This window comes from Sinocyclocheilus rhinocerous, unplaced genomic scaffold (assembly GCF_001515625.1).
Source record: "Sinocyclocheilus rhinocerous isolate Xijiao unplaced genomic scaffold, SAMN03320098_v1.1 scaffold556, whole genome shotgun sequence".
NCBI lineage: Eukaryota > Metazoa > Chordata > Actinopteri > Cypriniformes > Cyprinidae > Sinocyclocheilus > Sinocyclocheilus rhinocerous.
Genome location: NW_015631074.1, coordinates 811,738 through 832,426, shown reverse-complemented (window position 1 = coordinate 832,426; position 20,689 = coordinate 811,738). Strand labels below are relative to the sequence as shown.

The window sequence follows — 20,689 nt, the reverse complement described above, 5'->3', positions numbered from 1 at the left end:
CATTTTATAATAAGGTGTAAATATAAGAAATCATAATTTCCTAAATAATAATAATAGGCAATTACTATAATAATAGTCATAATAATAATAATTAAAAATTATTATTTACCTTGAGTTACACATTTCAGAACTACTAAAAAGTATAAATATAACAGGCCTAGATAAGCATTAACATTGGCATTACATATGAATATACGAATATATCACCAGTTTTTGTATAATAAACCCCTCAAAACAAACGGTAATTCTGTCACTTTCCTTTATTTGCAGCTAAAAAAAATCACATCGCTATGTAAAACTAAACAGACCTAACGCTAATAGCTATTGCAAATAAGTAGCTATTCTATTCTCGTGAAATTGTTTTATTTTGAGGATCTTATTTTGTAAACGTGTGCTGTCGACAAATACACAGGCTGGCGTCTTTACTCTTCAAATGACATACATGCATGCAATAACTGCAACACAACATACACAACAGCCGTGCCTGAACAACATTTCAACGGGCATGAAGCAGCTTCCTGCATTGTGGGCGTGTCTACAGATTTTTAAAGGAATCCTAGAACTTTGATTGGTTTGCGTTTGCTTTTCTTTCCAGTGATTGGACAATTCTATCAGCTGCAATGAACTGATTGGCCGCCTGGTCTGTACTCAAATTCAAACGTTCGACCACGCACTCTGGTTTTAAACGGTATTGTAGCTCACCATCACTAGCATGTGGATGTACTGAATAGTCGTTCATTTAGATGAGTTAAAAACATGTCGTTTAAAGTCGCGAAAGCGGAATGTTTGGACTTTAGTCCAACATTTGTTTCACATTGTAATCGCGATAAACTCGGCAAGGAAAACAACACTTCAATCCCTGTGCTGAGTTTGCTTCAGTTCTCCAAGTGTCCTTTCGTGTCATTTGGGATGATCAAATTGGGATCATCAAAATCTTTGCCTTTACGAATCGAAAATCCCACCGAGGATGCAACAACGACAGTCATTGTGGATAAAATTGCAGCATCCAAAGGCTTTTCGGTTGATCAGACGTCTTTTACAATGCAGGTAAGCGTAAACAAGAAGCTGTGTGTCTAAACCTAGTGATGCTTTCCAGCTAACGTTAAACAAAGCGAAGAAAATCTGTTAATGTGGTTAAAAAAAGGTGCATATTGCATTCATGTTTAAGTAAAATGACTATCGTACTATACTATGGGAATGAGACATGTTTATTAGTGTATAAGCTACACTGAATAGGGTTTATTCAGATTACAGAATTTACACATACACAAAGCTATTTTGCAATATGTAGAGAAATAACTCACCAATAAATGAAAATTATTAATTCACCTATATCTTTTTAATTTAATAAAAACCTCACCTCACAGGACTGACGATGTCAAGCTCTTAAACTCAAGAACAGTACCATGACCCTACTCTATATGACTCCGTCACATTACATACGAGTCTGCTGAAACAATATGATTATTTTTTGTCTTACATTTAATTATTATTTACTAAGTCATTATTCACTGAAATCTCCTCCAACATAGCTTTCTGCTGTCTAAATATGAGCATGTTCAAAATTAGTGCCTTGTTATTGATTTCAAAACACATGAGAAGCAACGACATTGAGCATAGTAGTTGATGTCAAATCAGATGTGACACTTTTTGACACACTATATTTGAGTATATGCAAAGGTTGTGCTGAGAAGATTAATAATTTTGTGTAAAAAAGACCAAAATGTAACTATGGAATATTGTGCATGAGTTGAATGGGCTTCTTTTATGCTGCTTTTTGTCATTTTGAAGCTTGACAGCTCAGACAGTCCCTATTCACTTTCATAATATGGAAAAGAGCTGCATGAACATTTAGCTAAATATCTCATTTTGAGCTGCGCTGAAGAAAGTCGTAAGTTTGGAATGGCTTGAGGGAAAGTTACTTAAAAGTGCATTCTCTATTTTTTAGCCTGAAGGCAGCATTATTTTAACTGTCACTTGGACACCAGTGGAAGAAGGCGGGGTTCGAGAACTCCTCAGTTTTGTTGCAAATGGAATTGTCAAACACCAGGCGATTTTGCTTGGGAAAGCGCAGGCGACAAAGAAGAAAAAGGTAATCTCTCTCTGCCTCTGGATGTTTTATTTTTTAAATTTACACTGAGAATGGGGTAAACGTACCTATTAAGCTCACCAAAATCTACATTGAGATATTTTTAGTGCACAAGATACCGGTTTCAGTACAAGTTATGTTAATATTAATCTCTCACACAATAATATTTAAATTGATTTTAAATGACAAAAGCATTTCATCATTAAATGCAAAAAGTCTGGCTGTGGTTAATGGGTATATTTTTGTACCCTTTAAGCACACCCCTGTTCCCATTAAACTCACATCATGTTTTATTAAAAATTCTTGTTTATTTTAAACAATCTTTCTAAAGCATATGTTTTATTTGTAGGTACAGAGTCAATAAAATAAAAAAACAGAAAACTAAAATCAAGCAACAAGGCATTCAATTTGATCAGTTATATATTCAGTGAAATGTCATTCAAACACAACACCTAGACTAGTCCTTGTTCAGCTAAGTAACACATAAGTAACACAAAAATCAAATAAAAAAACAAACCTATAAAACGTTTAATTCATGGGGATGAACACGGAAACTAGCCTCATTATGAAGCCTCTTATTAAATGGATAAGGCTGGAATACACTACACGATTTTTGCCCCAAATTTCCACCATTTTACAGTCTGGAGAAGTTGACACTAGGGCTGTCAAAATAGCTGAAAAACTAAATTTGAATTTTTTACTTAAATATGTTAAACAACTATAAACAAAACAGCATCATGTATGTATGCATAGTTTAATACAAAGGACCGAAATCACACAGAGTACATTTTTCATTTAAAAACGCGAGTTGCAGTGGGATGGGGAAAAAACCTGCCATAAAGTCTCGAGGTATGTTTTTTCAAAGTTGAACTTGCATTAATTTTACATGGCTTTCTAAACATGCGGCTCCTTTGTGCGAGATGTGAGTGCAACGGTGATGGATGTCCCTCTAGAAAATGAGCGAAATATGCGTTCTGTGTGAACGGCTTGCTTTCAGTTTTGATGTAAACAAGATCTCCGCATTGATGTTCTCTTTTCCCACAATATTTGTAATTAACAACGCAGCAGCGTCGAATCTAGTGGCTTCAACTGGATAGGTTAACAAAAACATTAAAATGCAATGACACTTATATCGTCATCGCATCTCGTGCGCCACAGGGCTCTACACTTATTTTTCTTTTTAGTAGCACTTATGCTCCTAACTTAAAAAATTTAGGAGCACAGTCAAACATTTAGTAGCACCTTCTAATCAATAATCCAAAATTTGATTAAAAAAATTAGCCTTCCCTTTACGAGGTGATATTTGACTCCTTAAAGTGATTTACAGTGAAATTTTGTTTTTACATTTGTAATGGCATTTTTCTAACTTTATTAAAAGTATGTAATCTTTTGTAGAGGTGGCACAGAAGAACACAAAAGTGGCTTGTAGGTGTATTTTCAGACATTTAATGAGGATCAGAGATGGCATGAGTGCAATTAAATCTATAAATTCATGTTGAGATTAATGTTTTAAAAAAATTTGAATATAGAAATATTAAATGATTTAAAGACCTGAAAGGATACTTTAAAAATTAAACTAAAACTGCCAGCAGATGGCGACAATCACTGATTTTATCACTGAATCATTCATTCAATTGATTCATTCGAACGGCTGACTCATTCAGGAATGAAGCAAGTGACTGTCTTTATGAATGGGTAATCATGAATCACTGACTCAATAGATTCGTTTAAAAACGCAGTTCATTCATAAACGTGACGCCGCTGTGTTTGAATGGAGATGCGCAGCAGTTGAGCTGTGACTTTGTTTCAAACTATTTTCGACGACGAAATAGAGCAAAATCAGACAATAGTGTTATAGTCAGACAATGTAGGTCACTTAATATTAACTTTTTGTCTATTTAACTGTTGTATTAAATCAGTATCACATTTACAAACTCCCTTAAAAATCATTAAAAGCTGTCACTCATCTTAGTTCATCTCGATCTCACATTTATAATCAACGAAGCTCTCTACACTGCGCAATGAATCTTTTATTTACACCGTCTACACTTTGCGTATGAAAGGATTCATGAGATTTCTGCAAAATCTCAATGCTGCAAAAACACGTAGAAACCTTTGAAGCTCCCCTCAGCCATCACAATCACAAATATGATGAAGATCTGGTCAGTCGTGCTCTTATCTGGTGCTCCTAAATATTTTTTCATAGTTGCACGCAGTAGTTTTCAGTCGCAAATGCACTGTAGAGCCCTGCGCCACTGATAAGGCTGCCTCCTTAACGCACACCTAAAATTCGAATGCAACATTTTTGCATTCGAATGTGGATTTTTATTTTAAATTCGACGAATATTCGAAATTCAAAATTTTTTTTTGACAGCCCTAGTTGACACTAGTTGCCAAAGGTCAGAGCCAGTCTGCAGATTTGAGTTGACAGATTTAATAGAAAATTGCATAGTGTATGATGGTCACAGACTCTCCATCCAGTCAGAGGAGATCAAACATGTTTGATATTTTCAGCAGATTTTAAAACGCATTGTTTTCATTTGTCATGCGTCTCCTAGCAACAATGTGCACATTTCTGCGTGAGTTTGTTGTGATTGGAAGGAATTTAAAGTCTGCTAGTGTGAGATCCTCTGTCGTTTAGTGTATGATGGCCAGTTTTCTTTTGTGACTATTTACAAAGTCTGTAAGTGTATGATGCCTGGTGTTTTAAAAATCAGTTCAGATTTTAAAAGCCATGTAGTGTATTCCAGCCTTTAGTCGCTTTTTTTTTTCTGGATGGATACGACAAGTTTCTGATAGCTCCTTTGTACGGACGACATGCCTCTTTCATCTTTGGGCATAAACTATAGTTATGTCTAGACTGTGTCATCTTAAAGCTGTGAAAATTAGTTAATTATTTTGTAAAGATTAACTTAAAGTGACAACAATCAGTTAATATTTAAAGTCTGTTTATGAAGTGTACACTGAGCTTAATTGGAGCAGCAACCATTTTTAATTAATAAATATTACATGAAATTTAAAGGACAATATTTTGCTAAATAAATAATCTAGGTCATTTGAGTTTATACATAATTTAATATGAACAACTATTATTGACAACATTTATGAAATTATACTTTTATTATTGATGTCACACTGAAGCTGTGTGATTTTCATAGTAGTGCACCCTTTAAGCTCACCTTACAAAAATAATGAAATCTTTCAAAATTACAGCATTGTAAAACTACAGACCAGCAATAAACTGTCAACTTATAATATCATAGATTTAAAAATACAAGCCAGTAATGCCTGTGAAGTAATATATTAGCATAGCACACAATCGTATACAGCTAGTCAGCTAACTGTGTTCTGTAGCATCTGCGCTATTTTGCTAAAACTATCTTTTGGATCTAACTTTAATTGGGCCTATTTCCCACATCCAAGTTCCAGGTTATAATATGCAAAGGTTAAAACCTTAATCTCTTAATTTTGCAGTAAGTAGTGAAACTTACCCAAAATATAGGCTTAAACATCAAAAAAAAAAAAAAAACGCACAATACGCGCCCTCTAGCGGTGAAAATTACATATTGTGCCTTTAAGGAGCTACTCTTCTGGTGAAAGTTTTCAGACAGCTTTCAAAATAGCCACCAGACAGTGTGAACACATGGATACCAATATCTCAGCGTGCAATGGTCTTATTGACTTTGAAATTACAGGAGGTATGTAGTAACAAACACATCAATTGGTTAAGACATCAAGTACGATAACACTTTTTTTTTTTTCTTTTTATAATCGGAGCTCAGAAATGGTAGTGTGCTTAATGGGTACGTGAGCTTAATAGGTATGCTTACCCTATGTGTTTTAGTATAATGTTGAGTGCTTACAAATTCTTGATTTGCAGAAAACCTTATGGGATTCAATTAAATCCAAGAAGGGTGTCCCGGCACCCTCAAAAGAGAAGAAAGTGTCTTCAATGCCGATAAAGGCTGCAAATATGACATTTCATGTCTCACGCCAGTCGCAGTACAGAAAAGATAGAACATCCAACCCGTTGTTGCCATTAAACCAGGAACGGTTTGCCTATGGGTCCAATGCCATTAGGACGAGTGCACCATCCTCCACTCCTGAGATGTCAAAGCCTGTTTTTGTGACGGAAAAGTTTGATGATGTGCATTTGCAAAAGAACTCACCAGTGGTCGTCTTAGTACCAGCAGAGAGATTTTTGGATACACCTGGTAACAAGGATATGACTTTTTCACGTAAAGCAGAGTGCAAAGAAATCACAAGGGTTTTGAATAAAACACTCTCTCCTGCCAGCACCCCAGAGAGGTTTGGAAATCCTTTGTGCTTTCAGAGTCCACTTCCCATGATTGGACAATTTGCACAAGATCAAAGTCAAGAGCCAGAGAAACCGTCTTTGTCTGTAAAAGGCACTCTGGATGTTATAGGATCAGATCTGTCGCATGCAGTGAGTCTGCCTAATGCTTGCTCAAGCTTTGATTTTTCTGTTTCTCTTGAGTCTGAAAAACCTGATCCAGAAAGATCATTTAGAGCGACAGCAGTCATTTCACCACCAGTTGAAGTCGCTCACCCAAGGTTGACTTTCTGTGTGAAACCCAACAAAGTCATAGGCGTTGAATCAAATCATGATGCATTTAGGCTCAAGGCATTACCTTTTTGCACCGCCACAGTGACCAAGTTGAGTAAAGTGGATGATGCCCTTGTTCCTGATGGTCCCAAGAAGTTTCCTGTGAATTCTACCACAGTGACCAAAGGCAAACCAGAAGCCTCTGTTGAGAGTCCAGGCTTGCGTAAGAAGAAAACTTCCAGACGCCGGCTCTTGGAGAAGACCTTGGAGCTCTCAGAAGCTAGTAATGCAGAATCCAACGCAAGTTCTCCTGACAGTGCTTTACCTGTCATCAGCTCAGATTCAAGTCCAGATGTGGCACTAGAGTCCAAATCTTCTGTAACTTCAGTGCAGGTTACACAAGAGAAGCCAACCTCAAAGTTATCCCCTCCTGAACAGCTTTTGTCTTCTATATCTTCCATTCGACCTCAAGTTTTGACCATGGTTAGTAGCAGTCCGTCAAGTGGTCTGGAATTGGCAGCTGGTAACGTCTCTGACAAAGTGCAACCAGGTCTTTATCAGGACCAGTTTCCTGTGCAGAGTAAAAAGAGAAAAAGTGATGAGTTTTTGAGAGGTCAGTCAGAAGACGAGACAAACGTCCAACAAGCAAAAAAGTGCCGTGCTCCGACACATGCGACAGAGAGACCAAGCCATGAAAGAACGTTCACTTCAAGGTCCACATCTAGACCGCAACGCAAAGCTATAGGTAAGTCAAGTGTACTCATTGTGAATGTCATACTAAAAATCTAGTATGCATTATCAAATACACACTTGGTATACATTATTTGAGATATTTGGTCCAAAATATCTCAACATTAATGTCCAAATAATTTGGACGTTGTAGGAGTTGAGAACTTTTTTTTTTCTTCCTAAAGCTCCACCAAGCTCAAGAAAGTTCACAAAACCTCCACCAAAGAAATCCTCTCCAAAAACAACTCAAAAAGGTAAGAATGCATTGTGTTCCTTCTTTTTAGAATGACATGTCTTAAAATAAGCTTTGAATAACGTGTACTACAAGTTTAGTATGACCAAGGATACCATTTAAATGTATTTCACTCATATAGATGGCCGGTCAGTAAAGTCACTGAGCATCTCGAGTCGAAAGCCTGCAAGGATCGTGGCTGTAGCGCAGGCCAAACTTACCTTTATAAAGCCATCACAGACTGGTATGTTTTTATGGCTATTTTCTTATCATTTCTTTTGTTGTATGGCATAACTTGCTTATTGTACAATCTTGACAGCCATACCAAGGCATCCTCTGCCATTTGCTGCAAAGAACATGTTTTATGATGAGCGATGGATTGAGAAACAGGAGCGGGGCTTCACCTGGTGGATGAATTATGTTCTCACTCCTGATGATTTCAAAGTTGCTACTGAAGTTACCAAAGGTAGGTGTTTTTGTTTTCCTTCATGTAAGATTTTGAAACTTTTGCTTTTTAAGTAATTTCAGCAGCATTCTTGTAACATCTTTCTTCTTTTTATTGTGTCGACTTAGTGAATGCCTTATCATTAACTATGGGGAACGACAAATTCAATATACCCAAAGCACCAACAAAAGAAGAGATGTCTTTTAGAACCTACACAGCCCGTCAACTGCTAAACCGCCTTCGGCGAGCAGCTTGCAAGCTTTTTACGTCAGACACCATGGTAAAGGCCATCCAGAGACTGGAGCTGGAAGTAGAAGCCAAGAGACTCCTTGTGCGAAAGGACAGACATCTCTGGAAGGACATAGGTATGAGATGCAATACGATATATGTTTTGTCATTGTGAATTATGCTTGTATGACATGGGAAATCTCTTTATACAACTAAGTGTTTGTTGTAATGTTTTTGAGAAGTGTCTTATGCTCAGCAAGACTGCGTTTATTTGGTCAAAAATACAGTAAAACAGTGATTTTGTGAAATAGTATTATAATTTAAATATTTGTACTTTAATATATTTTAAAATGTGATTTAGCGCTGAATTTTCAGCATTACTACTCCAGATGATCCTTCAGAAATCATTCTAATATTCTGATTTAGTGCTAAAGAAACATGTTTTATTATCAACAGTTGCGCTGCTTAATATTTCTGTGGAAACCATGATAGGGTTGTTTTTTAGGATTCATTGATGAATAAAAAGAAATCTTTTAACATTACAAATGTCATTACTCTCAATGTTTATCAATTTAATCTGTAATACTATTAATTAAAAAACAATCATACTACTAAAAACACTCTTACTATGCTAAATATTCTAAGTATTTGTTTTAATGGGCAAATGATATTTTTTCGTTTTTCAGCAAGCCTCTTAAAGGCACAATATGTAATTTTCGCCGCTAGAGGGCGCGTATTCAAAATAGACAAAGGCAATCCGACGGGACTCAGGCAGAAATCATGTTCATGGATGAGCTAATGATTTGTTAGCGTAGTAGAATGAAGCAGGGTGAGGCTGAAAGCCGTCGAAGCGAAACGAGGCCGCTGAACGAGCGTGACACACGGCTCAAAAGCAGCGGAGCTCTTATTATGCCTCAGTCGACCGCTTCCGCTCCTTCCGGTCGTGCGTATGTGGGGGAAAAAAGCAGCGCTGTTTTATCATACTAGATACATTTGAAAGTTCTGTTATAATGCTACTCTGTGCGGTCGTCACCGGTCTAATAAAACGCACAACACATTAAAGCGTCTTTAGTGTTTTTTTCTACAAAACAAAACTGGAAATCGAGGGGTTATGACATCATTGGCAGGCGACACAGTGACACTATGGACACGGACGGTCCGTGTCACTAGTTAAAATTGCTTATTTCTCTGGATTTAAACATTCTTCGAAACATTTGGGATAATGTAAGTACACAAGTTAGCAAAATATATAACACTGTTCTAGTGGTTTATGGATATTTTAACAAAAAAATCTTACATATTGTGCCTTTAAGGTGAATCTTTTTCAGATTTTTCACCTTTTATTGTTTATTTCTCAGGTGAGCGTCAGAAAGTTCTTAACTGGCTGATATCATTCAATCCACTTTGGCTGCGAATCGGACTTGAGGTATTCATTTTTCTTTGTGAAAGCATAATGTTCATTTGTTGCTGAAAATATTACATTACATTATGATTTCATGTATGACATATCTCTTACCCATTCCTTTTTTCAGACAATCTATGGAGAGCTAATATCACTTGAAAGCAACAATGATGTCATGGGATTGGCCATGTTTATTCTTGGACGTCTCCTGTGGAACCCAGACTTAGCTGCTGAGTTCAGACACCCTAAAGTGCCTCATTTGTACAGAGATGGTAATTGAATTTGATTTGTTTAATTTTATTTAGAAATATTTCTATATTTTTTTTCATGGTGTTTATTATTTCTATTATTTCTTCTTACTTTTGCAAACAGTGTGTCTGCTACAACAGGTTCTTTATTTTTTCACTTTCACTCATCAGGCCACGAGGAGGCGCTCTCTCGCTTCACTCTAAAGAAACTAATCCTGCTGGTCTGCTTTCTGGATAAAGCCAAAGAGTCCAGACTGATCGAACATGATCCTTGTTTGTTCTGCATGGATGCTGAATTTAAGGTGCGTGCATCTATGTATATAGATATTAACCAGAAAAAAGTAGTTAAAACACAATAAGGAATTTCACACTAGTGCACTTTTTTTTCTGTATTTCCTTCCCTATAGTCAAGCAAAGATCTGCTACTGGCGTTTTCTCGGGACTTCCTCAGCGGTGAAGGCATTTTGTCACGGCACCTCAGCCACTTGGGCCTAGCAGTATCCCATGTTCAGACTCCTCTGGATGAGTTCAACTTTGCTGTGAAGAATCTTGCTGTTGATTTGAGATGTGGCATTCGTTTAGTGTATGTTTGATTTGAAAATGTTCGTTTTTGCATGTTTATTGCTCATGCGTCATAATGAAATATCATCGCTGTTGTTACCCAAGCCAATATTTAGATTTGACATTTAAAAAGCCTCCAAAATCCCATTATATACATCTTCATTAAATGTTTCTATATTTATCTTCAGACGGGTCATGGAGCTCTTCACTCTGGACTGGACTTTGTCTAGAAAGCTGCGGATACCCGCTATTAGCCGCCTGCAGAAAGTGCACAATGTTGATGTTGCACTACAGGTTCTGAAAGACAAAGGTGTTGACCTTAAAGATGAGCATGGTGAGTTTCATGACAGTAAATAACTAGCAATGCCTTTATAATCTGGGGAAAAAAACTCAAACTGAATTTGCTTCCATTATCTTAAGGAGCGAACATTGACTCCAGAGACATTGTGGATGGACACCGGGAAAAGACCCTAAACCTTCTGTGGAAAATCATATTTGCCTTCCAGGTATCAGCTAGGGCTGAATAACATATCTTCCAGTCCCCTTTTTTGGATAAATAATTAGTTTGACTGTTGCTGATTTTTATCTTTCAATATCGTATGTGTTTATGCACCAAGAGCTTGTAACACTCTAAAGAGAAAGGAAAAAATGAAATCGCATCATATGACCCCTTTAAAATACATCAGAATGTAAGGTCAATGTTTAATTTTCATAGGTGGAAGTGCTACTTGATGAGAATCAACTCAAAGAGGAAATCAGTTTCCTCAGGAAAACATGGAGGACTAAACAGAAGCTGGCCTCATTAATGGCTAACAGTGGGGTTGCAGTGACAAGGATGAAGTCAAGACAAGCATTTGAACATCCCAGCCAAAAAGTGACACTGCTCATGGACTGGGTCAGTGCTGTTTGTGAGTTCTACAACATAAAGGTGAGTCACATTAAAGAAATAGTTTACCCGTTTATTCACTCTGCAGAGAGTTAATGATACTTGGGTTGATACTTGGTTTTTTAAATAAAGTATCCTGCATAGGATCCTTCTCTGAATAAAATCTCTCCATTATTTTTCCAGGCTGAAAATTTTACGGTGTCATTCTCAGATGGTCGTATCCTGTGCTACCTCATTCATCATTACCACCCTGGTCATCTCCCTGAAGAAGAGATTCAACAGAGAACAACGCAGACCATTGAATGTGGCCATCGTGGCAGAGTGGAGCTCAATAACTCCTCGACTGACTCGGACTGCTCTTTTGAAAATTTGCCCACAATACAAACTGGTACTTTGAGTAAATTATTATTTTTTTATTTTTTTATTTTATTGTTTTTTAAATAAGATTAAGCATTCCTATAATAGTGTGGTAACTTATATAATTTAACACTGTAAATGTCTCAGAACGGTTTGCTTTTTTGCCTTGGGTTCAGAATCCCCGTCAGTGGACTTTAAAGAGCTACTTGAGAAAGAGAGAAATAACTTTCAGTTGGTGAACACTGCTGTGTCTTATCTTGGAGGGGTGCCTGCTATGATAAATCCAGAGGATATGTCCAACACTATCCCAAATGAAAAGGTAAAAATAATTGTAATCCCCTTTCACATTTTGGGTTAGCAGCAAAACGTACATAAAAAAATCTGAGGTTGTGTAGAAATACTTTTCATATTAATGTATATTTAATGTGTATTGATAAATTGTGACTTTTTTTTTTTTAACTCAGGTTGTCACATGCTACCTCTCCTTCCTCTGTGCCCGTCTTTTGGATCTCCGCAATGAAACAAGAGCAGCCCGGGTCATCCAGGGTGCATGGCGGAGATACAAGCTACAAAAGAACATTGAGCTTATTCAGGTAACGGTAGAGTTTTTCTAATTTTAAGCTGCTTGGAACCTTGCTGTGCTTAGATTTTTTGTCTTATATTGAATATGCTCTGCATGCACAGCAAAGGAACCTGTCTGCTACTAAAATTCAAGCCCTTGTGCGGAAGTTCATCTTGAGAAGAAGAATGATCAAACAGAATAAGGCAGCCATCATGATCCAAATATTCTGGAGAGGATACGTTGCACGGGAAAAGTTGAGAGGGCTGAAAAAAGAGAAACAGTTTGCTCTTCAAAATGCAGCTGCAACTGTAATTCAGGTATATTCAGGATTAAGATAATATGTAATACAGCTCATCCTGTACCGCTGTACCTAGTAAAAGTTTAATATTTCATCAGTTAGCCAATTAATAGATCAATTATAGCTCTATCTCTAGATGGCTAATCTTAATTAGAATTTTCTTGTCTTCCCATAGAAAACATACAAAGCTTGGAGGATTCAAAGTCTCCTAAAGAAAAACCATGCCGCCTCTGTAATCCAAGCAGCTTTCCAGAAGTGGCACGCAAAGAAATTGCTGGAAAGAAATGCTGCAGCCTTGTGCATTCAAGCATGGTACAGAATGCAGCGTTGTAAAACCCAGTACCTGGATATGAAAAGCAAAGCAGTTTGTGTTCAAGCATGGTTTAGAGGTCACTTTCAAAGATGCAAGTTCCAGACTTTAAAGAAAAGGCATAATGCTTCAGTTGTCATTCAGAGTGCATTCAGGGCTTACCTTGTCAGACAACACGTATCTAAAATGAAGCAAAATGCAGTTTTGATTCAGAGGTGGTTCCGAGCATGCATGCTAAGGAAAGCAGAACAGAAGAGATACTTCAAGATTAAATCGGCAGTTCTTGCTCTGCAAGCAGCTTTCCGTGGCTGGAAGGTCCAACGATCTGTGGCTCAGCGCCACCAAGCTGCAATTCTGATTCAAGCTGCTTTCAGGCGGTTTATGGCTCAAAGGCACTATTTATGTTTAAAAAGATCAGCCATTGTTCTGCAACAGCGATACAGAGCAAAAGTACTTGGAGACAAATTACGACAAGAGTATATGGCTCTTAAACTCGCTTCAGTGACAATTCAAGCAATTTGGCGAGGACGAGCTGAGAGGAAGAAGATCAGTCAACTCCACAGATTTGCCGGAATCATTCAGTCAAACTACCGTAGATATGTGGCACAGACACGGTTTTTGGAAATGAAACAGGCTGCCGTAGTCATTCAAAGAAAATACAGAGCCTTCAGAGATGGACGGAAGGTGTACGCAGAATACACTGAAATTAAAAGAGCGACCATTGTGCTACAGAGTGCTTATCGTGGCAAGAGAGCAAGACAAGAACTGCAGAAGAAAAACAAAGCAGCAACTTTGATTCAGTCTGTGATAAGAGCACATAGGTGCCATCAGAGGTTTTTAGCTCTAAAACGTGCTGCTATTGTCATTCAGCAACGCCATCGGGCTTTAGCACTTGGACGGTTGGAAAGAAGCCATTACGTCCATTTGAGGCAGGCAACTATAACTCTACAGGCCATATATCGGGGTTCCAAAGTGAGGCAAAATCTGAGACAAGAGCATCAAGCCGCTACTATCATTCAAGCTCAATTCCGAATGCATAAGGTACGCGTTGCCTTTCTTGCTGCGAAGTGTGCAGCTATCATCATACAGCAGCAATACAGAGCCTACAGAGTTGGCAAATGCATGCAAGCTACTTACTTGCAAACGAAAAATGCCGCTGTAGTTATTCAGTCAGCATTCAGGGGAATGAAAGTTCGCAACTACTTAAGAAAATCTCACCAAGCTGCAACAGTGATTCAGGCACATTTCCGTGGACATTCCCAACTCAAGAAGTACCAAAGACAACAGTGGGCCGCATCCATTTTACAGCAGCGATTCAGGGCAATGATGACTAAAAATGCTGTCGTGAAGAGCATAAAAACAGCGGCCATATGTATCCAGTCAGCTTTCCGTGGAATGATGGTGAGAAAGCAGATTGCAGAAAGGCACAAATCTGCAAAAATGATCCAGAAGACATATAGAGCATACAAGCAACGCCGTGATTACCTTGCTCTCAGAAATGCCACTATTCGTATTCAGCAACAGTATAGAGCAATTGTAAGTGCAAGGCAACAACGTAAAAGATTTTGCTCCTTGAGAGCAGCTGCCATCACCCTGCAGTCTATGTACCGCGGGATGAGATTAAGGAAAGAAATCGATAGAAAGCATAAAGCGGCCACTGTGATTCAGGCAATGTACAAAATGTACAGAACTCGAGTGCCATTCCAAGCTATGAAACTGGCTGCATTGGTCATACAGAGGCAATACAGGTGCCATCTACTGAGAAAAGAGGCGAGAGAGAACTTTTTGAAGCTACGGTGTAGTGCAATTGCAATTCAGGCAATTTACAGAGGAAACCGTGCACGCCGTGACATTGCTAGAATGAATTTTGCAGCCACAGTCATTCAACGGAAGTACCTTGCCTACAAACAAAGAAAGTGCTTTTTGTCTATCAGAGCTGCTGTTGAATTCTGTCAACGACACTATCGATCCGTTTTGGTAGCAAGGCACGATCGGAGAGATTATTTTGCTAAACGCCGAGCTGTTGTTGCAATCCAAGCAACTTTCAGAGGAATGCAGGTTCGGCGACAGATCCGAAGAGAGCATGAAGCTGCAACAATCATTCAGTCCCATGTGAGAAAACACATCCTCAAGTTGCGCTTCCAGCGACTTCGGTGGGCGGTCTGCACTGTTCAGCAGCGTTTCAGAGCTAACAAAATGATGAAACGAGAGATGGCAGCACTGCAGGAACAGAAGAGTGCTGCCTTGATTCTGCAAGCAGCCTATCGTGGCATGAAGTCCAGACAGACTGTGAAGCAAATCCATCAGGCTGCCACCACCGTTCAGGCAACTTTCAGAGCTTATAGTGCTCGTAAACGGTATTTAGCCATGAAATGCGCTGCCATTGTCATTCAGCAAAGGTACCGTGCCACAAATGTAGCGAAACAGCAGAGAAAGCATTTTCTTGAAATGTGCCAAGGTGCACTTGTTGTTCAGGCATGTTATAGAGGTCTTAAAGTTAGAAGGAAACTACTACAACAGCGTCAAGCAGCTGTCTTGATTCAGTCTTATTTTAGGAGACACAAAGAGATGGCCAAGTACCAGGCCATGAGGTTGTCCGTTATCGTTATCCAGAGCCATTACAGGTCATACACCCAGGCCAGAGCAGATCGTGAGAACTATTTATGTTTAAGAAAGTCAGCCATTGTCATTCAAGCAGCTTATCGTGGCAAGAGAGCAAGACAAGAACTGCAGAAGAAAAACAAAGCAGCAACTTTGATTCAGTCTGTGATAAGAGCACATAGGTGCCGTCAGAGGTTTTTAGCTCTAAAACGTGCTGCTATTGTCATTCAGCAACGTCATCGGGCTTTAGCACTTGGACGGTTGGAAAGAAACCATTACGTCCATTTGAGGCAGGCAACTATAACTCTACAGGCCATATGTCGGGGTTCCAAAGTGAGGCAAAATCTGAGACGAGAGCATCAAGCCGCTACTATCATTCAAGCTAAATTCCGAATGCATAAGGTACGCGTTGCCTTTCTTGCTGCGAAGTGTGCAGCTATCATCATACAGCAGCAATACAGAGCCTACAGAGTTGGCAAATGCATGCAAGCTACTTACTTGCAAACGAAAAATGCCGCTGTAGTTATTCAGTCAGCATTCAGGGGAATGAAAGTTCGCAACTACTTAAGAAAATCTCACCAAGCTGCAACAGTGATTCAGGCACATTTCCGTGGACATTCCCAACTCAAGAAGTACCAAAGACAACAGTGGGCCGCATCCATTTTACAGCAGCGATTCAGGGCAATGATGACTAAAAATGCTGTCGTGAAGAGATATGCAGCCATAAAAACAGCGGCCATATGTATCCAGTCAGCTTTCCGTGGAATGATGGTGAGAAAGCAGATCGCAGAAAGGCACAAATCTGCAAAAATGATCCAGAAGACATATAGAGCATACAAGCAACGCCGTGATTACCTTGCTCTCAGAAATGCCACTTTTCGTATTCAGCAACAGTATAGAGCAATTGTAAGTACAAGGCAACAACGTAAAAGATTTTGCTCCTTGAGAGCAGCTGCCATCACCTTGCAGTCTATGTACCGCGGGATGAGATTAAGGAAAGAAATCGATAGAAAGTATAAAGCGGCCACTGTGATTCAGGCAATGTACAAAATGTACAGAACTCGAGTGCCATTCCAAGCTATGAAACTGGCTGCATTGGTCATACAGAGGCAATACAGGTGCCATCTACTGAGAAAAGAGGCGAGAGAGAACTTTTTGAAGCTACGGTGTAGTGCAATTGCAATTCAGGCAATTTACAGAGGAAACCGTGCACGCCGTGACATTGCTAGAATGAATTTTGCAGCCACAGTCATTCAACGGAAGTACCTTGCCTACAAACAAAGAAAGTGCTTTTTGTCTATCAGAGCTGCTGTTGAATTCTGTCAACGACACTATCGATCCGTTTTGGTAGCAAGGCGCGATCGGACAGATTATTTTGCTAAACGCCGAGCTGTTGTTGCAATCCAAGCAACTTTCAGAGGAATGCAGGTTCGGCGACAGATCCGAAGAGAGCATGAAGCTGCAACAATCATTCAGTCCCATGTGAGAAAACACATCCTCAAGTTGCGCTTCCAGCGACTTCGGTGGGCGGTCTGCACTGTTCAGCAGCGTTTCAGAGCTAACAAAATGATGAAACGAGAGATGGCAGCACTGCAGGAACAGAAGAGTGCTGCCTTGATTCTGCAAGCAGCCTATCGTGGCATGAAGTCCAGACAGACTGTGAAGCAAATCCATCAGGCTGCCACCACCGTTCAGGCAACTTTCAGAGCTTATAGTGCTCGTAAACGGTATTTAGCCATGAAATGCGCTGCCATTGTCATTCAGCAAAGGTACCGTGCCACAAATGTAGCGAAACAGCAGAGAAAGCATTTTCTTGAAATGTGCCAAGGTGCATTTGTTGTTCAGGCATGTTATAGAGGTCTTAAAGTTAGAAAGAAACTACTACAACAGCGTCAAGCAGCTGTCTTGATTCAGTCTTGTTTTAGGAGACACAAAGAGATGGCTAAGTACCAGGCCATGAGGTTGTCAGCTATCGTTATCCAGAGCCATTACAGGTCATACACCCAGGCCAGAGCAGATCGTGAGAACTATCTTAGTTTAAGAAAGTCAGCCATTGTCATTCAAGCAGCCTTTCGAGGACACTCTCTAAGGAGACAACTGGCAGAAAAGCAAGAAGCATCCATCATCATACAGGCTGCTTTCCGGATGTATCAGCAGAGGTCAGCATTTAAGAGACAGCGCTGGGCAGCCAGGGTTCTCCAACAGCGATTTAGAGCCCTGAAACTTCGAGACGAGCAGATGTGTAGATACCAGCAGGCAAGAAATGCCGCTGTATGCCTGCAGAAGTCATTCAGAGGGATGAAGGGGAGAGAACTGGCCAGATGGACCAAGGCCGCAAGAACCATCCAGTCCTACCTAAGGATGGCTGTCCAACGACAACGTTTCTTGAAAGAAAAGGCTGCAGCAATCACGATTCAGTCTGCGTACAGAGGCCATTGCGCCAGAGTTCAGCATGCCAGGATGCAAGCAAGTGCAACACTCATCCAAAAGTGGTACAGATCATGTAAACTGGTCCAGAAAGATCGAAATGGTTTTGTTGCTCTTAAGCAAGCTACGCTTACCTTGCAATCTGCATTGCGTGGAATGCTAGTGAGGAGGCTTGCAAAAAGAAGGCGGGCTGCAATCAAGATTCAGTCTGCTATGCACATGCATGTACACCGCAAGCGCTACGTGTTGCTCCGCTCAAGTGTCCTGAAGTTGCAAGCTCATTACAGAATGTTTGTGGACCGGAGAAGATGCCGCAGGTTGCAGGCTGCAACTGTTACTTTCCAAAAGCATTACAGAGCTCATAGGGCAACAGTGGAGCAGAGGAGCAGTTATCTGAAGACGCTCCAGAACATAAAAATCCTTCAGGCCAGAGTGCGTGGACACATTGAGTACAGAAGATTTCAGAGATTGCGTGCAAGTGCCATCACAATTCAGGTATGCAGTTCACTATACTTGTATTCTGTCTTGTCATTTGTTTTATCCTGTATCACTTTGGAAATTCAACAGAAGTGAGTAGGAGGTTTAACTGGGAAGGCAAAACTTTTTTTTTTTTTAACCCTCAAACAGGCACATTATCGGGGGATGATTAAAAGACGCCGGTTTCAGCATCTCAAGGAATCTGTTTTGGTTATACAGAAGCATTACAGAGCTTTTCGCCTCTGCCAGAGAGAGCGTGCACAGTTTCTTCAACTGCAAAAGTCAGCTGTTCTGATACAAGTAAGCATGTAAAAACATGTAAAATTACATTTGATTAAACTTTTTCTTATTTTTTCCGTGAATCTCTAGCACCTGTTACTGCAAAAATCCTGCTTCTGTTTCTGTTTATTGTAATATACACTTTTGTGTTTCTGCTGATGATCCTATTTTAGATTTTTGGATTTAAGTGTGTATATTTGATTTTCATGTTCGGTTTATCTCTGGTTTACCTCAGACAGCATTTCGGGCTTATCAAACAAGACAACATGCTGTGCGAGCACAAGCTGCCCGGAAAATTCAGGCCTGGTTCCGAGGACGCATAGCTAGACGAAACTACATTTTAAAACAAGCTGCTGTTGCAACCATTAGTCGGTGTATTCAAGCAAGACGCCAACGTTCAAGGTAACAAATAAAGGATATTTTATTATTCTCTTCTGCTTTTAAATTGTGTCACATGGAGTCACAACATGACCATTTGTCCTCCACTCCAAGATTTCTAGCAGTCCAGCGCAGTGTCCGAGTCATTCAGCAAAGATGGAGGGAAACCCTAATTGCCAGAAAACAGCATGCTGACTTCCTGAGGTTTAGAAAGTCTGTTCTGTACATCCAGGCATTGTGGAGAGGTCAAAGAGTGAGAGATTCCATTCAAAAGGTACTTGTTCTTTTTGTGGGAATCAATATTTATTATAAAGGAATTACTAATATAATTCTGTCTTTAAGGGGCAGTCGTGTTTGACTTATACTGACACCTAGTTGTGTGGAAGCAGCATTACACTAAAGCAAAGTTTACAATTGCTGTTGTAGAAATGTGCTGTCAACTAACATTAGCATATTCCATGAGTGAAAGTATTGAATAATAATAGGAGATTACTGAGATATATTTAGTGGTATTTGGCTGGTTAAGGGATCATGACGTGACCCACTTTTTAATAAGAAAAAAAGATTGGGTGCACCTTTTAAATGTTGGTGAACTTTGCTTTGAAATGTCACACTGTTTTGTCACCAATTTGTATAAATTCCGGTAATTCAAAATAGACCTTGTGCAGTGATGACATTGCTCTGTAAATACACACTGTCTAACTAAAGTTTATTATTTGCAGATAAAAAAAGTTTCAGGGAAACCGTTATCAAATTCATTTATACAGAAATTGATGACATTATCCTGTGTAATTTTGCTTGTATTGCCAAGTATTTATTTTGGTCTGTTAGGTCTTGACTTATTCTTAAAATAATTGGCTCGATTTTGTTGTGCTACATAGAAAACTTTTGCTTTGACTTACAAAGAACTGCTGAAGCTACAGAAACAATCCTATTATTCACAAAGAACTCTGCTGAAGCAGCTATAGAAACAATCCTTTTATTCACAAATGTATTTTGACATAAATGTTGTTTAGCAACTTTTGAAATCATCACTAATCCTTCAGTCTATTCTTTTTCACAGCAAATAACAGCTGCTGTGAAGATACAGTCCGCTTTCAGAGGCTTTAGTCAAAGACGTCGATATCGCCAGCAGAGAGATGCTGCCATAATTCTACAGCGCCATTTCCGATTTTTACGCCTGGCCAGAATTAAAGAAGAAAATCTAAGACGACGACACAATGCCGCTGTCTATCTTCAGGCTTTGTGGCGTGGTTGGCTTGCGAGACAACAGGCAAGTTTTCTTTATATCTATGAGTAATGTTGTTATTGACTTGCACAAGTAATTGTGCAACTACCCCCTCAGAAGTGGAGCAGGACCTAGAAACCAAGGGCTGGAAAAAAACTAGAGGAAAAGTAAACTAGCTAGTGAAGATGAGGGGAAATCGACATTTAGAAACAGATTCCTAAATAATGTCTCATCACTTTTCAATGTTTGAAGCAAAAATTTCCAGTTTAAATAAAACAAACCCCAGCTTTTCAACATGTTTTCGGACTCTACTGGAGTTACTCTGTGAAACTACAAAATTACAAGCAAGAGGTTGCTTTTAAAGGCTCATGAAACCCCAGACAGG

General features: G+C 39.3%; 1 protein-coding gene across 1 annotated transcript in view; it reads left to right on the top strand.

Annotated features, from left to right (window-relative positions):
• Nucleotides 1-719: 719 nt before the first annotated feature.
• LOC107741567 (abnormal spindle-like microcephaly-associated protein homolog) overlaps nucleotides 720-20,689 on the top strand; it is a 24,635-nt gene continuing 4,665 nt past the window's right edge. Inside the window, exons 1-23 of the mRNA XM_016554320.1 lie at nucleotides 720-1,047; nucleotides 1,949-2,092; nucleotides 5,970-7,401; nucleotides 7,571-7,639; nucleotides 7,760-7,861; nucleotides 7,937-8,083; nucleotides 8,191-8,427; nucleotides 9,649-9,716; nucleotides 9,823-9,964; nucleotides 10,112-10,242; nucleotides 10,348-10,523; nucleotides 10,690-10,835; nucleotides 10,922-11,007; nucleotides 11,217-11,429; nucleotides 11,571-11,775; nucleotides 11,921-12,063; nucleotides 12,209-12,337; nucleotides 12,429-12,623; nucleotides 12,780-18,437; nucleotides 18,570-18,719; nucleotides 18,934-19,100; nucleotides 19,191-19,350; nucleotides 20,140-20,349. Of these exons, the coding sequence (XP_016409806.1) occupies nucleotides 757-1,047; nucleotides 1,949-2,092; nucleotides 5,970-7,401; nucleotides 7,571-7,639; nucleotides 7,760-7,861; nucleotides 7,937-8,083; nucleotides 8,191-8,427; nucleotides 9,649-9,716; nucleotides 9,823-9,964; nucleotides 10,112-10,242; nucleotides 10,348-10,523; nucleotides 10,690-10,835; nucleotides 10,922-11,007; nucleotides 11,217-11,429; nucleotides 11,571-11,775; nucleotides 11,921-12,063; nucleotides 12,209-12,337; nucleotides 12,429-12,623; nucleotides 12,780-18,437; nucleotides 18,570-18,719; nucleotides 18,934-19,100; nucleotides 19,191-19,350; nucleotides 20,140-20,349 (10,401 nt within the window). The 5' untranslated portion in view covers nucleotides 720-756. The remainder of the gene's footprint in view (nucleotides 1,048-1,948; nucleotides 2,093-5,969; nucleotides 7,402-7,570; nucleotides 7,640-7,759; nucleotides 7,862-7,936; nucleotides 8,084-8,190; nucleotides 8,428-9,648; nucleotides 9,717-9,822; nucleotides 9,965-10,111; nucleotides 10,243-10,347; nucleotides 10,524-10,689; nucleotides 10,836-10,921; nucleotides 11,008-11,216; nucleotides 11,430-11,570; nucleotides 11,776-11,920; nucleotides 12,064-12,208; nucleotides 12,338-12,428; nucleotides 12,624-12,779; nucleotides 18,438-18,569; nucleotides 18,720-18,933; nucleotides 19,101-19,190; nucleotides 19,351-20,139; nucleotides 20,350-20,689) is intronic.